Genomic DNA, 16,488 nt, shown 5'->3' with positions numbered 1-16,488 from the left:
TAGTTTTGATTGCATGGGGAATGAGAGAATCATCTATACTTAACAAGATATTTACTGTTGTCAACCTGTTTACAGTTGCTATAGTCGTCATCACTGGCCTATTCAAAAGTACGTGAAAATAATTATTTTCAGGAAATTATAAGACCTAAGAAAAATATTATATTTACAACAAATATTTTTGTTCAATATCTAGATTAAATAGTTTATAAATAATTTAACAAATATAATAATGGTAAAGCTTAAATGCGATGCGTCTTAAACGAACTGCAATACAATTTACTACACATTGGTTTGGATTCATATTGAATCCATTGTAATAATATTATATAAATTGTGAAATCATTGCAGTCAAATTGTACAATTGGAACATACCTAAAGAAAATATACCACCGGGTGTTAAAGGCGGAGAAGGCGGATTTTTGCCATTTGGATGGTCCGGAGTGTTTGTAGGAGCCGCAACGTGCTTTTACGGATTTGTCGGATTCGACGCCGTAGCCACTACCGGTAAACATTTAAAACTTAAGCGTTAGACATAGGGCAGACAAAATGGTTTTGAGGATTTATTAATTGAACTTTATGTCGCGTACCTACATTTAATAACGACTTGTAAATTTTACAAGTTTTCACATTTGTCAGGCGACCAATAAAATTTTGTTTTTTGGAATTATTCTAGGAGAAGAAGCCAAACGACCTATAAGAGACATACCTTTGGCAATAGTTATATCGTTATTCATCATCACGTTTTCGTATTGCAGCGTAGCTATCGTATTAACACTCATGTGGCCATACTATTCACAGGTACTACTGGTTTTTAGCTTATACCTACCTACTTTAAAATATGTTAAAATTACTAATCATAGTTTATATACAGGATGATTCATCAAGCATTCTCACCCCTTTTTTCATTAATAATTTAGGCATTTAAAATATTATTATTGTGATTTGTAAATATACTTTAAGACTATATTTTCAAATTCTTAAGATTTTTTTGTACTAAAGGAGTGTCCTGTAAATATACAAACGTCCAATTTTAAAACGAGAACCTCTTTTCTACTGTAAATTATTTAGTTTTTCTGAAGAATTTGAATAAGTAGTTACTATGAATAATTAATAAGTCTATGGGCTTGAGAAGATAAAGGGACACCAGTGATTTGCATATTTTAGTATAATTAATATAAATCTATCAACATTTATAGATAATGTGTAAAAATGGTCGAAGTATAATACTAGATCCAACATTACAATATGTATTATATATTTTTATATATTCGTTGAAATTCTTAAATATACTTTTTTTGTAAAACATTTTTTAAAGACTATTTTTTCTTAGTATAAACATTTCAATAACTAAGAAGCTAATCTTATAATTTAAAATTTTGAATTAGAAAATATAGAAGAAAATGGCAATAACTGAAGGTTTTCACGGATACATGTTTGCTTTAGGATTTATTTATGCACAGCCACACAGTTCACGCACTTACACACTTTGTTACGTTAATTTACCTGTGCAGTGTACACTTGCGAAAATATACGCATGCGGCATGCTCATTGAACTAAATGTTTAATGTCTGTGTATACCTATGTACTATATGTAAATTAAAGTGTTATGTGCACGTCTATTTATTTTTGTTCTACATTACAATATAAATTGAATCAGTATAGATACGATTCAGTATGTATTTGTCTGAACTTTCGTACGGCGTAGGTACTGGGTGTTTTTTGAACTGTGAGTGAGACTCGTCTAATTTATTAGTTATAGTTGGCGGAGTCAATCACTCATGTTTTATTGTCTTGTAAAAAATAAATTCCTCAATAGGTACTTACTAATAAATGACTCCAAAGTTTAGATTAATAATTGTTCTATGCAACAAGTAATGTCAGTAAATTAAAAACCGTATTTTGTACCATTCCATTGATAAAGATTTACCTGTAGATATAATAATTTGTATAATTTATATTAATATTATCAGAAGGTCTGTTTTAATTTTTTTTTTAAATTTACAATTTAAAATACCTACATGTATAATCATCAGTATTTACGGTGACTATAGAGCGGTTCCATTATTTAAAGTTAGGTATGTATAAAATTGGCAACAAGAATTATTATGGTCATGTAGTAGTCTTACCCATAAATCACTGTGTTTGCATAATGCAAAACCTACGTTTTCATTTCTCACGTGTTCGATATTTTTTCACTACAAGAATTCTAAACGTTCATTAAACATGATAAAACACGTTTTGTTTGTCAATAACCGAAACAAAAAAAACTTATGAACCAACAGTTGAATTCTACGATAGTCATAATGAATTAATTGATTTAATCAATGCAATTTTACTATAGTTATTTTGTAGTTTTATTTTTTGTTATAAGGACAAAATATCATTTGCTAAAATATCCAAGTCAAAATATATTATTTTTTTTTTAAAAAAATTTGTATTCTTTGTCTAATTTGTCGGGGCTTAACAATGTATATTTTAACTGTTGGCCATTTCTTCCTGGATTAATTATAACATTCAGTATTCGTTTTACTTTTCTTTTATACAAGGATCCGGAAGCTCCTTTCCCACACATATACCAACAATTGGAATGGCCTGTAGTCGAATGGATCGTTACAATCGGAGCAGTGTTTGCTCTATGCACAAAGTATGTACAAAATCTATTTACGTTAGTCAAAACTAATACCTATTTTTATTTTTAACACGTAATTATTAATATTATGCTATGTGCCATTTCGAATTTTCGCCTACATGATTTGGAAGTTGTAACAGTATGACCAGTTCGCCACGTAATAATACAATATAATATACGGTATACCTAGGTACATATATTAACTAACTATAAACATCCATCAAAACAACCCGGTAGTATAAATGTATAATATTATAATACATTAATGTATTAATATTATATTATAATATTATGTTGTATTATAAGACACGCATGCATATAATAAGTGGGTACAATGGTATATTCGATATAATATGGTCTTAAAACTGTTCGAACTAAACATAGAATGTGCGTGGGAGAAGAGACCGTGGCGCTGATTGCAAAAAACCTCAGGTGGTCGTTGATTCGCATATAATGCACATGTCAACATTTAGCGGGGTTGAAATTGGTATGGAATACTTACTTCCAATAAAAAAAGATAACACACTCATCAGTGTGGACTGGCGTCTTTTTTTTCTTAATACCCGAATAGTGAATATGTATATTAATTATTGCACGTGCTAATGTTCCATATATTAATATTATATTATTATACCTGCAAACGGCAAACAATAAAATCGACATTTCGCAAATGTAAATACATCTTGTTTTTAGCATGATCGGTACGCTGTTTCCGTTACCCAGAATATTGTACTCCATGGCATCCGACGGGTTATTGTTTCACATTTTTTCCAAAGTTGATTCCAAGACAAAAACTCCATTTTGGGGTACATTTATATGTGGAGCTTTTGCTGGTAAGTACGAGTACAAATAAAATGTATACACAATATAGACGCATGCGATTTGTTATATTATCATATTATATAGGTATTTCATAATAATCAAAACAAGATACCTAAACATTCAAATAATTTGTTACCAATCTTCCAAACATTTTGATTTAAAGTTTTTCATAATAAGCTCACTGACTATTGGTCAATTCGATTTATCATAATATTAATATTATAAGTTTGATTGCGCGATATGAACTTAACCGAATACCAATCTAAACAACTAAAGAGGCGGTATCTTTTTTTTCCAAAAAAAATCCAAAAACTTTTAACCCTAATATGTTATTGAAATATAATTTTTGTAGCTCCGAAAATACAATAATATCATCATCATTTGAATAAATAAATCTGATAATGTTCGTGTAACATGAATTTTTTTCTGTACTATTTCGCAACCTATACCATATACGCATCTATATTATAGATAGTAGGTACCTATAATATCATCATAATGTAATAATATAGTTTAGGTATAAGACGTAACATGAAATAAATTAGTGATAAACAATTTGTATGTGTTTAGCGATTTTGTCCAGTATTTTCGATCTCCAACAGTTAATGAACATGATGTCGATCGGTACGTTGATGGCGTACTCGCTCGTGTGTATTTGTGTTCTGATTTTGCGGTTCAGGGACGATGATTCTGAACAGAGTAATGCTAGAAACAATGACGGCCAGTGTTGCGCACAATTATCATCCATTTTCAATCGCTCAAATTTGCAGACTACAACAAAAAACACTGGTCGTATCTCGGTCAAAATTATTCTGGCTTACCGTAAGTATCATTCGGTCGAATTGAGTTCAAATTTATTTTAGGGTCACGAGAAATCGTTGCTCGCCAAAATTACCATACTATATAGCTGGTATTTGACTATCAACTGTTTTCAAACACGCCTTAAAATGAGGTACATATATTTAAACACCTACTTTTAACTGTGTATATTATACCTTTATTTTTAAATATATTTTTACATTTAGGAATCATTTAGCATTAGTAATTTCAAATATTTAATTCCGAATAATCGGCGAATTAGTTGTGTATGGGATGGTTTTATTTTTGCGTTTATTAATTATTAAATGACAATCCTTTACAATATAATTATAATCAGGACAATTTTTTTAAAAAAGAAAAATGTTAGTCAAGAAAATTTCTATTGGTTTGTCCACCAATCGTATTTCACGTCAAAAACACGCGTTTGACCTACTGACGAAGTAATCGTGAATTCCCGGAATTATTATCACAAATAAACGTATAAACGATTTGGCTTAAAACTAATCGCGTGTGTCATATTACTCCACCCGAAGATAAAAACTGCAGTGGCGTAACTCACATGCAGTGGGTGGTCGAGGGGTAATGCACGAACGACCGTCTCCTCCGCGAAAATGTTTTTTTTTGCGTGATATGATATTATTATGCTCACATAACATAATTACGCGTATTTACTTGTTTTAGATAACAATTTTTTATTTTTGCAATGCGTTTTTTCAGCAATCAAAATCACAGAATATTTTACGCAGAAAATCCACAGATTAGAACAATAATTGCGAATTGAGTGTGACTCTTAAATACGTATCTAATAATTGTTCGAATTTTCAAGGTCTACATTTACGAGGTTATCACGAAAAACCACCGAGCAGTTGATATTCAAGATACTGTTTTTTTTTTTTTTTATTGAATGAACGTTTAATTTGTTATGATTTAGTGGGTCCTGTAAGAATATTATTTAGTCAAGATCTACCTACTCGGGATAGTGATTTTTAAACGCAATAATCATTATTCATTATACTATGTACATTTAAAATAATAATACTTTGATTTGCACCAAAATTGCTTTTTAATTTACCAATGGTCAATTCAATAATACTTAGGTGGGGTACTAATTCGTAAAAGCGAAGACGTCTTCATTTTTATAGTTTAAAACTATGATATACGTATCATTATAGGGGAAAAATATTATTTTCTCCCGTTTATAATATATGTCTATATAATATGGTAATATTGTTATATTTATAATCAATTTTTTTTTTTTGTCAGTCATCGTGGCCATATGCTTCTGCTTGTCCGTCTCTATTGCACAAACCGAAGAAAATTTCAACATGGTCACGTATGCGGCATGCGTCGTTTCCGGCGTGCTTTTGTTGGTGCTTTGGTATTCGTTATCGCGACAACCACAATCTACAAATCGGCCTACATTCAACGTAATTATATATTATAATTATTATTTATTTTATTATTTTAAATTCATAATGGTTGTCGTGTACCATAATGCCTTACGGGGTATTCGGTACGTTTAGCCATATTTTATTTTATGATATTATATTGTCCGGTATGATAATTGCATGTTTCGTCTAAATTAGGAAATTAGGCAATTCTAGGCGTACACGGATAGCTTTAACAAGAGTGCATAAAATATTGTGTCCGGTCTGAATTTAAGCCAAAAAATAATTAATTGGACAATGTATAATATTAAGTATAGAATCATATCTTGGTCGAACATTTTTTGGCTTATATTATTTTAGCTGATAATTATTTCAGGCTTCTGCAGCTAATATGAGAATATATAATATATTTAATAAATTAATAAAAATAAGAGTATGTTCCCTCCTTTTTAGAGAGAGTTGATATTTATTTATTTTATATGTATTCGTTCTCATACATCACAATAATAAATAGAAAAAATACGGACTGTACCTAGTATGTAAAAAAAATAAACTTATGATTATTATGGTTGCAAATGAATCGTAATAATTCGTTAACGAACAATATTGTGTTTATATCAATAGTACATATAGGTACTATTTTTTAAAAATTTTTTTTATTTATTCTTCAAGCAGATTATGGGCCCCACTGAACATGTTCAAGTAATTTTTTTTCTAAGAATCTTAAAAAAATTTTGCGTTTAATTTCTAATGGTAGTATATTGTAAATTGTAAATTATTTTCTTCATTTTTAAAATTTTAATACATTTGTTCACCGCAGAATTTACATTAGAGTTGTTTACTACTGTTGACCAATCATAGTTCTTTATTAAACTTGATAGTTTTGAGTAATGAACTTGTTTTATGATTTTTGGATTTGGTGGGTTGTTCCTGTTGTCTGTTGAAGACTATAAGTTGCTTACAATGGTAACTATTGAGCAATGATCAGTTAAAGAAGTATGGACAACAAACGCTTTAGCATTTTTTTATGCATTAGATTTTAAAAGTACATGATCTAATCAGGATCCTCATATTTCTTTAGTACCAGTTATACAGTTAACAAGACTAATAAAGCCATATTAATTTATTAAATTGAGATAGTTATTATTATCTGTACCATTATTGATTATATCTATACTTAAATCACCTTTTATTACTGTGTAGTTACTTTTACTGGCTCTGGCTCTATGTAGTATAGTTTGTTCGAATTCGTCTAAAAAGGAATTAATACCAGTTTGGGGAGGTCTGTAAATTCCATAGACCGCGAAGTTTGAATAATTTGTCTTTTTACAATTTATTTCTAGACTAGACATAAAATGAGTGTTTAAATCAGTTACTTGTATATTTATGATTGAATTATTTTTAACCTACTCCATCAGTTTGATTTATGTAGTTTATAGTCTTGAACATAGTATATAGTTTGGAATTTGAAATTGATGGTCATTTAGATTAGGTAAGCCTGGCCAAGCTTCTGTAAAAATAATTGTATCAAAAATAATTGTTTGATTATTTAACATTATGCAAATCCGTCAAAATTTTTATGAGCACTTCTTATATTAAGATGTATAATATTTAATGACTGATCCCTATTTAATATCGCATTCATGTCTTCCCATGTACTATTATAAGTAATTATGTGATTATAGTCGTTGGAAAAGTTATTACTTATTACTAAGTATATTGTCATCTATTATTAGTTCGAAAAATACGTATTATCCATCTAAAATTGGCTTTTCTTTGTACTATAATTTTTATTTTTATCAAAATAATGGTAATGATATAATTGTGTACTGAAAATTGAAAAGTAATGGATTTTGTTGAATACGAGGTTAAATAGTGCATAAAAGTAGGAATTCGATGATTATTCAATATTATAAATTGCGTCTAATTTTTTTTTTATATGGTGTGAAAGAATTGCTGAATTAACATGTTCTGTTGATTGTGTTTATGTATACTTAACCTACTTAATGTTATATTATTATATGATCTATTTGAGATTTGTAAGTAATATATAAATATTGTTTTGGTTATTGCCCAATTAAACTCAAAATTAATAAAATTTATCTTACTAGCTAAAATATTACAGATTAAAACAATGGTGGGATGTAACAATAAATCGTTATACAAATATAGATAATTTATAAAATACTTAGATCATCGATACTTTTTATTTGTGTCTTTTTGGCCATTCAAGATATATCGGTATCCAAATTCGGACCTATTCCGTTAATTCACTACCACTATTTTTTTTTTGGTTTTTCCGTTTTTTTAGATTATTTTTATAATACACTTTAACAAACAATAGTGCTAAAATAGGTGGTGTTAATACAACTGTTGAGATCGATGAAAGCTGTTTCAGTAAACGTAAATATAACAGAGGAAGATTGTTATCAAATCAAAGGGTTTTAGGTGGTATTTGTAGGGAAACCAAAGAAACTTTTCTAGTTCCTGTTCCCGACAGATCAGCACGAACATTGTTGCCAATTATTATTGAACATGTTGCTGCAGGCACGACAATAATTACTGTTGAATGGCGCTCCTACCAAAGGCTAGATCAAACTTTTCACCACATGACCGTGAATCATTCTATTAATTTTGTAGATCCTAATACTCTGGCTCACACTAACACTATTGAGAGTTCTTGGGGCAAAATAAAATCTCGAAATAAAAAACAGTGGGGTACCTACCGACCAATGCTGAATAGCTACTTGGTCGAGTACATGTGGCGTAAGCGTTACGGTCCTAATAATTTATTTGAAACAATGCTACAACATATTGCACACTTCATGCCCCCAGAATCAAAATAATATAATATATAATAATCTAAAAAAAAAACCGGAAAAACCAAAAAAAAAATAGTGGTAGTGAATTAACGGAAAAGGTCCCCAAATTATTTTGCTTCTGATCTAGTCTCCCAAAGCAGTTTCATGTTGTAAGCTGTTATAAGCTATCATTAATATAATATATTATTAATCCTTTAAACTCAATTTTTCCTTGTTTCTTAATGAATTCTTCTCTTTTTTTTAAAGAAAATTCTACGACTATTTGAGGTGCTTTCAATTAACAATTTGATAATTTTCGGTAAGTATTTTCAATATCAAAAAGATTAATATCAACGTCTATAATTTCTGCGATGTCATTAACTATTGTTTCAACATTTCCATTATGTTCCTTTTTTACACCACTTATTTCTACTAGGTACGCAACGTACACATTTTTTGTTATTTTATTATTTGTTGGATATCAAATAGTGGCAAATACAAATGAGGATTATAAATAAAATAAAACAAAATAGAAATAAAACATTAGCGACAACTACGCTCTGAGTAGGTACCTTAAACTTTAAAGGGTATAGGTATGTACAATGTACATGATAATATGGACTTATTAGAAGGTAATACAGCAAACAATTGAGAATTTAGATGGTACTGGATTATTCGCAATATATCCTAGTAGATGAGGACTAGGTATATAATATGTATATTGTAATATATCCACTGTTTTATTCGATTTAATAATTCTGTATAAGTTTAAATACAAACAAAATTCTTAAAAAATAACAAATTTTTAGAAATAAATTATCACCTTAAAAGTTATCTCCGCTGTGGTAAAAATAAAAACGCCATATCTGCAAAGATAAAATTATCTTATGAATTATGAATAAGATTAACATTTTACAATCTTATTTAAAAAAATATTATGTATTGAGTGTTGTTGATAGTATACATAATCAGTACTTACGCTCATACGACATACTCTTAATGATATTTATAGGTACAAATATACAATGTAAACTCAAATCTATATTTATAAAAATTAATATTTGTGTGTCTGTCTGTGTCCTTTATACATTCCTAAACAGCTGGACCGATTGCGATGACATTTGGTACAGAGATAGTTCAGATAGATAGTTAGTAGATACTAGATACATTATATTCATTCTGGCACACTTGGATTTTATAAACAGTCAAAAAATACCTTAAATTGCTTATTTTAACAATTTGTATGCCGGATTTAGAGAATTTTTTTGTATACTATTTGTACCTATACAACATTTACATTTAGTTCCATATTTCACATATTTTATATGAAATTACATACAATTTTCAATTACATACAATATTCAATTTTAATTACAAAAATATTCAATTATATGCAATGTTCAATACGTATATGTACAAATGTTATATACAGTATACACAGATAAATTGCAAACAAATGACACCCAAAGAGTAATAAATTTACGTAATATAAATAGGGTTTTTTCAAGATTACATCTCGATACATAATAAATGTATAAATAATATTTATTAATACGTAATAAATACTTAAAATACATATCAAAACATGTAAAATAATATATCTAACTATATCAATCAGAATTTTTTTTCTGGCCAACGCACAATACAGCTAGTAATTTATATAAGTAGGAAAGCAAATAGTTAGGTATTAATATTTAGCTTGTTAATAATTGCTTTTATTTGTTATAAAAAATTATTATTTAAATCGCTAAATAGGTAAGTCATAAATATTTATATTTCTACAATACTAAGTAGAAACAATCAATACTTGATTTATACAATATGGTACATCAAACGTACCTATCGGTATTGACGGTACTGCAATAAGAACCATAATTATAATATAGTTAAAACATAAAATAGAAAAATCATATAAAATGCTTTTTATTATTGAAAAAATTAAAAAAACTTAAGATCTTTAAACATTATTTCTTAAGTAAGTGATATCCATACAAGACGTAGGCACTAAGTAAAACAGTTTTATTATTATACGTCTAAAACTTGTGATATGATTGTAATGCGAAGTAGGTACTAAAGTAGGCACCTTAGTAGGAAACAATTAATATATGAGGTATATAATATGTAATACTATTACAGGTATTACTATTCAACTTTCAACAAAAATGTTTGGCTATCTAATTTAACACCGTAATTTAAATTTTGAGGTTCTAGTGGTTTTACTTAAATTTATATAAAAAGGTACCTACATTATAAATGATATGTTATCATTTATTAAAATGTACATTGAAATTAACAACCGGCCATACCTAAATCAAGTCCATAAATAAGTCTAATATATTTGTCTATTCAAATTTTTATTGTCTGATATATACATTCAGTCATATTAATATCCAGCCTAGATATCTTTAGTTAAATTATTTTCGGATGAGATATTTTTCGGCTAAAATACTGACGGCTCATTAATTATAGCCCCTTCGTCTCCTCGTTTTAACGTTTAATCGCCAACGCGTTTCGTCCTCATTTCAGGTGCCTTTCGTTCCGTTCGTGCCGTGCCTGAGCGTCGTCCTCAACATCTACCTAATGACGCAGCTGGACACGGCCACCTGGGTACGATTCAGCGTCTGGCTGGTAATCGGCATAGTGATTTACCTGTTCTACGGACTCCGGAACAGCGCGGAACGGTCGAACCATCGGCTGGTCCCGCAGCAGGATGATGCGGATATGGACCTCCAGTTAGGTTGTGAATTGAAGAAACAGAGAGGGAGACTACAATAATTTTGATGTCCAATAACAACACACCTACAATATATACGTCGTTTTATGCATTTTTACAACAACGAAAAATTTACCTTTTACCATTACCTTCAAAGTATGACAATATAACCTACATAAAATGATCTAAGGATAGTTTCAAAATGATTTACAATGTTACTAAAACACGGTCGTCATCATCGACGGCGGTATAGTGAATCTCCGAAATTATTATTAATATTATGTTTATTTGCTTGTTTTTTTTTGTTTTTTTTTTATCATGACAGTTATATTTTTACTCAAACAACGCTGTATATTTTTTTTAAATACGCGCCTCAAACGTATTGTTTCACATTTTTTTTTTTTAAATGTCTCATGTCAAATTACGACTGCGGTTTTTTTTTGTTTGAAAGATTATAGCTGTCCTATTTTTTTCTAATTTATTTATTACATTATATGCATTTTTGATTAATATACTAACTAATGACTCGATCAATTGACTTACAAATATTTTACCATCAAACAATTAACTGGATTACTGGACCTTGTAGGCGTGATGTTTTTTGATCGTCATATATGCAGAGAAATCCAGACCACGGAAAATCTGAAGACTATGGGTAAGCTCACACGGACCACTTTAGAACCACGCTACGACCGCAAAACGGTGGTCGCTCGTGGTTGATATTTTAAAAACATATAAAATAATATGAAAAATGTAATTGAACTCAGACGGACCACTTTCTGCCGTCAGTTTCGACTTCAGTCGCATCGTGTCGACTGTATCACCCACGAAATTGTGGTCGTCGGTGGTTGAGCGTAACACACATGCTGCGACACGTCAACCACTTTCCAACCACTTGCCACCAGCACACAAATTTTATCATTATTATTTTATATTTATAGAAATATCATTGCTATCTTTATATCATTGTTATCTTTATTTTGTATCATGTAATCTATACATATATTATTATCATTATTATTTTATGACTAGTGTTATGATATTTATTTTGTCGATTGGTTGAGTTGGTTTTTTAGTTGTTGTTCAGTAGTTCACGTGTTCTGTGTTCAATACGAGATAAATTATGAGCGAACAAAGTGAAAACGACGACGCATTTGACACAGAATTGTTTATTGAAGAATTGCATAATTTACCATGTATTTGGGATTATACTTCAAATAGTTATAGTAATCGTATTACAAAAGCTAAAGCTTGGGAGTCTCTTTGTCTTAAATTTTATAATGATTTTGAAGCGAAGAATCAAAAAGACAAAAATAACTGCGGTAAGAACTATTTATTTAATAAATATAATATAATATATAATATAATATTACACATTATTAATACTAGATACTTATTACTCAATACAAATCACATATTATTTATTTCTATATTACATTGTATACTGCCAATGTAATTCACCCTCTGGACTTATAAAATAGTCGGCAAATTTATCTCTGACTAAATTCACTGACCTGCCTACACGATATTCTTCGTTATTTTCAAATGGTATAAAATCCGGTGTCATTAGAGTATCTTCGTAGTTATAACCATCTTGCTTTCGTACTATATTATGTAATACAACACATGCTTTAACAATATCTTCTGCGAAGTCAACTGCCACATTGAGTGGTCTATGGAGTATTCGCCATTTATTCGCTAGAATTCCAAACGAACATTCGACGTATCTGCGTGCTCTGGAAAGTCTATAGTTGAACACACGTTTTTTTTCCGATATCTGCCTTCCACTATATGGCCGTAACATATGTTCATTTAACCCAAAAGCTTCATCACCGATAAATACGTAAGGTAAGCGATTTCCATCCATGCTGATTATTTCGGGATCAGGTAGATCTAATTCATTTTTTTTCATTTTTTTATATAAACTGCTATCCTTCCATATTGTTGAATCGGACGTTTTACCATAAGCTCCAATATCAACATATGTGAATAAGTAATTTGAATCGCAAACTGCAAGTAATACGATTGAAAAAAAATGTTTATAATTCCAGTACAAGGACCCACTATTTGGTGGGTGAATGATACGTATATGCTTTCCATCCACGGCTCCAAGGCAGTTGGGAAAGTTAGCTCTTGATTTAAATTGTTGTGCGATATCTTGCCATTTTTCTTTGTTTGGTTTTGATAAATGAATAGGTTGTAATTTAAACCATATCTGACGGCACACATCTCTGACAATTTCACTAGCAGTTGTAGAACCACATTTATATGTATAGTGGAGCTCTTTAAAAGAACATCCGGTTGCCAAATATCTGTAACAATATTTAGGTATCGCTGATTAGGTTAACACTAAATAAATAATTAGTATTTAGTTATTAAATTCCCAAAACAATCCGTGTATTGAGTATAGATTATCTTTTATGAACTTTTTTTTTCAAATCATTCACAGTGAAAACTATTTCTATTATTTTTTATAATTATTGAAATAATATTATTTTTTAATTTAACTTATTATTTAAAATTTTATTAGCTGTCATACTTCAAAGAAAATGGAGAAGTTTAAGAGATTCATACAACAGAGAATTAAAAAAAAATAAAGAAGTAAAGAGTGGATCCGGTGCTTCTAAGCACAGAAAATATTTATACTTTGATAATTTATCTTTTTTAAAACCTATATCTGAGAGAAGAGAAACATCAAGTTCGATTGACGATACTCATCAAAATGAAGGTGAGCAACTCATAACAGATAACTGTTATGATAAAAGTCAAAACGTGACTAAAAAAAGGAAGACGACAAAAAACACAGATAAGGAGACTGAGCTAATTACAAACTTATCACACCGTTTGTCAGAACGTATGAGCAAAGAAAATGAAGCGTTGAATAATATTGATAGTGATAAGCATTTTTTACTGTCATTATACGATCGTTTCAAAGCCATTGATAATAATATAAAATTTCAAGCCCAAATTGAGATTATGAATGTAATACAAAAATATAGTCAACCTAATCATCAAAATTATAATTATGAGTCCTTTGGTAGACGTTTTGAAAATGTATCAGCTCAAGTATATAACACCGACTATGAATCAAGACAGTATCCGATGTATTCACATACACAATATCCTAGCCATATTGAACCTTCTTCATTTCGAGCACCTACAAGAGTGAATGTACCAGACATATCGCCAAATAGCATTCAATCAATGACTTCCACAGAAAGCATTACAACCCATGCCACCGATGATGATAACGATTCAATTTTATCAAATATTTTCAATTAATGTTACGATATATAATATTATTTAATGTAATATATATGTATAATAAATATATTAAAAACTACAATAAATAAGTTTAATAAATATTATATACCTTATAGTAAGTGCGAGACGTTCGTCAGCTGGTATGCTTTTTCTCATGGTTGTGTCTGTTCGTTTTATAATATCCGTTAACTCACATAATAAATAATCAAATGAATTTTTACTCATTCTAAAATAATTTAAAAATTTATCATCATACATTCTTAATGAATTATATAGCAAATTAAATTGACTTTCATTTTTATTTTCAATAATAGGATGGACCCAAAATTGTCTCTTCTTACGACGCCGCATTTTCCGCTGTAATAAAAGTAATAATAGTGCTTCCTCTTCAAAGTCCATTTTTACACTAAAATATAGTATATAATATATACAGTAAAATGTTTACATTGTAAAATACAAATAAAGAACGTACGTCATATTTGTGGTTACGGTGTGGTTATATTGACGTCGGTTCGGACTTCTAACGACCACAAAAAAGTTGTTCAAAAGTGGTCGATTTCGCCGACAGTACAACCACATTATAACCACAAAAAATCGTTCACGAGTGGTCCGTGTGAGCTTACCCTAAGAAATAACTATTTTAGTATAGGTTGGTCATCACTACCTACTATTATTATACATTTATACCAATATCCCGTTGTATAATTAACGAGAGAGATTCCTCTGAATGTTTGTATTAGGTATAGTATTATATTGGTGTGATGGTCCGTTTGATAATTATTATTATTATAAGCCATGATAAAAGCGAAATCACCAGGGTAATATCTAATTTATAATTTTGCAGTGACAGTATTAGGTCCTAATATACCCTTGAGGAGTACCTAATTTAGCCTCAATTATAGTATTATACATCTGGTAATATTCAAATTTGTAAATATTTGTCCAACGACGAATTGAAACGAATATCTAATACTGATTGAACGGAAAACTATTCTCCACTTGGCGTTTAGTTGACTATTACTCGAATAATTTTTTTATTTATTTTATATTTTTTTTTATTTTTATTTATTCTTCAAGAAGATAATGGGCCCCAATGGACATATTCGTTTTAATATCTCATTTATATGAAGCAACTATTGATCCCCATACATTTGAAGCAAAATGGTACCTATTACATCACGAAAACAGTATCGTAATAATTAATTTACTTGTTCACCACTATAACTGAACCTTCTATTTAGTAGGTACCTAATACACTTATTTACCTTCTCTTAGACCGGCTTGAAAAACAGATAATTCAGAAAGGGCCTTAAGTTTTAGAAAAACATATAAAAGGGGTTAATCGGGGCTTGTTTCATCAACCTTCTGCGATAACGTTATAACAGGCTTATATCTAAATCAATAAGGGGTATTTTTGAGGTGATAAATCGTAGCCAGGGTGCTAAGCCCCTCAGACCCCCTAGTTTCACCACTGACTATATGACTAGGGGACAGTAAGTTCCAATACGAGAGTAAATACCAGGTAAAAAATTACATACGTTCATTCCAACAAATGAGATGTGTACATTTCAACACAAATATAAAAATGAGATGTGTAGTAAGTTCTTTTTACTGTAATAAATGTACGTATGTTAATTCCTACATGGCAAAAAATTACTTACATTAGTTCCTACACCAATTGTACAGTAATCTTACATATAGTGCGGAGTAGGAGTAGGTTCTAATACATTTTTACAATAATTTATTGTGAAAATAATAATAATTATTAGTTATTACCTATTGATTTATGTAATGTATTATGATATTTTTATTATTTTTTTAAGACATTATCATCAGTTTGATTATAATTAATATCATAATATAAAATAAAGTAAATTTTTTTTATAATTATTTATTTATGAAATGTATTATGCTATTTCTGTAATTTAAACATTATCATAAATTTGATTACATTTAATATATTATATAAACAATTATAATATTATAAAAATAATTAAAAGTTTTTTTTCAATAATAATTTAAATAGGCAATTTATTAAATATATATAAAATG

General features: G+C 29.3%; 2 protein-coding genes across 2 annotated transcripts in view; one reads left to right on the top strand and one right to left on the bottom strand.

The window, feature by feature from the left end:
• LOC132936578 (high affinity cationic amino acid transporter 1-like) overlaps nt 1–11,706 on the top strand; it is a 38,837-nt gene extending 27,131 nt beyond the window's left edge. Inside the window, exons 6-13 of the mRNA XM_061003319.1 lie at nt 4–108; nt 349–504; nt 674–798; nt 2,547–2,644; nt 3,323–3,462; nt 4,022–4,273; nt 5,534–5,697; nt 10,986–11,706. Coding sequence (XP_060859302.1) covers nt 4–108; nt 349–504; nt 674–798; nt 2,547–2,644; nt 3,323–3,462; nt 4,022–4,273; nt 5,534–5,697; nt 10,986–11,234 — 1,289 coding nt within the window. The 3' untranslated portion in view covers nt 11,235–11,706. The remainder of the gene's footprint in view (nt 1–3; nt 109–348; nt 505–673; nt 799–2,546; nt 2,645–3,322; nt 3,463–4,021; nt 4,274–5,533; nt 5,698–10,985) is intronic.
• Nucleotides 11,456–16,301, bottom strand: LOC132936579 (uncharacterized). The gene is made up of 3 exons (XM_061003320.1): nt 14,909–16,301; nt 14,546–14,842; nt 11,456–13,484 (listed from the first exon to the last, which is right to left on the bottom strand). The coding sequence occupies exons 1-3, from the start codon at nt 15,013–15,015 to the stop codon at nt 12,605–12,607; spliced, it is 1,284 nt and encodes a 427-aa protein (XP_060859303.1). The 5' UTR covers nt 15,016–16,301; the 3' UTR covers nt 11,456–12,604.
• Between the last annotated feature and the right edge of the window lie 187 nt (nt 16,302–16,488).

This window comes from Metopolophium dirhodum, chromosome 1 (assembly GCF_019925205.1).
Source record: "Metopolophium dirhodum isolate CAU chromosome 1, ASM1992520v1, whole genome shotgun sequence".
Classification (NCBI taxonomy): domain Eukaryota; kingdom Metazoa; phylum Arthropoda; class Insecta; order Hemiptera; family Aphididae; genus Metopolophium; species Metopolophium dirhodum.
This window is presented reverse-complemented; position numbering and strand designations above follow the sequence as displayed.

What these genes read in the sequence shown, in the direction of transcription:
- LOC132936579 (XM_061003320.1), bottom strand. Translation starts at nt 15,015, where the DNA reads ATGTGGTTGTACTGTCGGCGAAATCGACCACTTTTGAACAACTTTTTT. An exon ending in ACCGTAACCACAAATATGAC is followed by an intron (nt 14,843 to 14,908) that starts GTACGTTCTTTA and finishes ACTATATTTTAG; the next exon opens with TGTAAAAATGGACTTTGAAG. An exon ending in CGTCTCGCACTTACTATAAG is followed by an intron (nt 13,485 to 14,545) that starts GTATATAATATT and finishes ATATTGTTACAG; the next exon opens with ATATTTGGCAACCGGATGTT.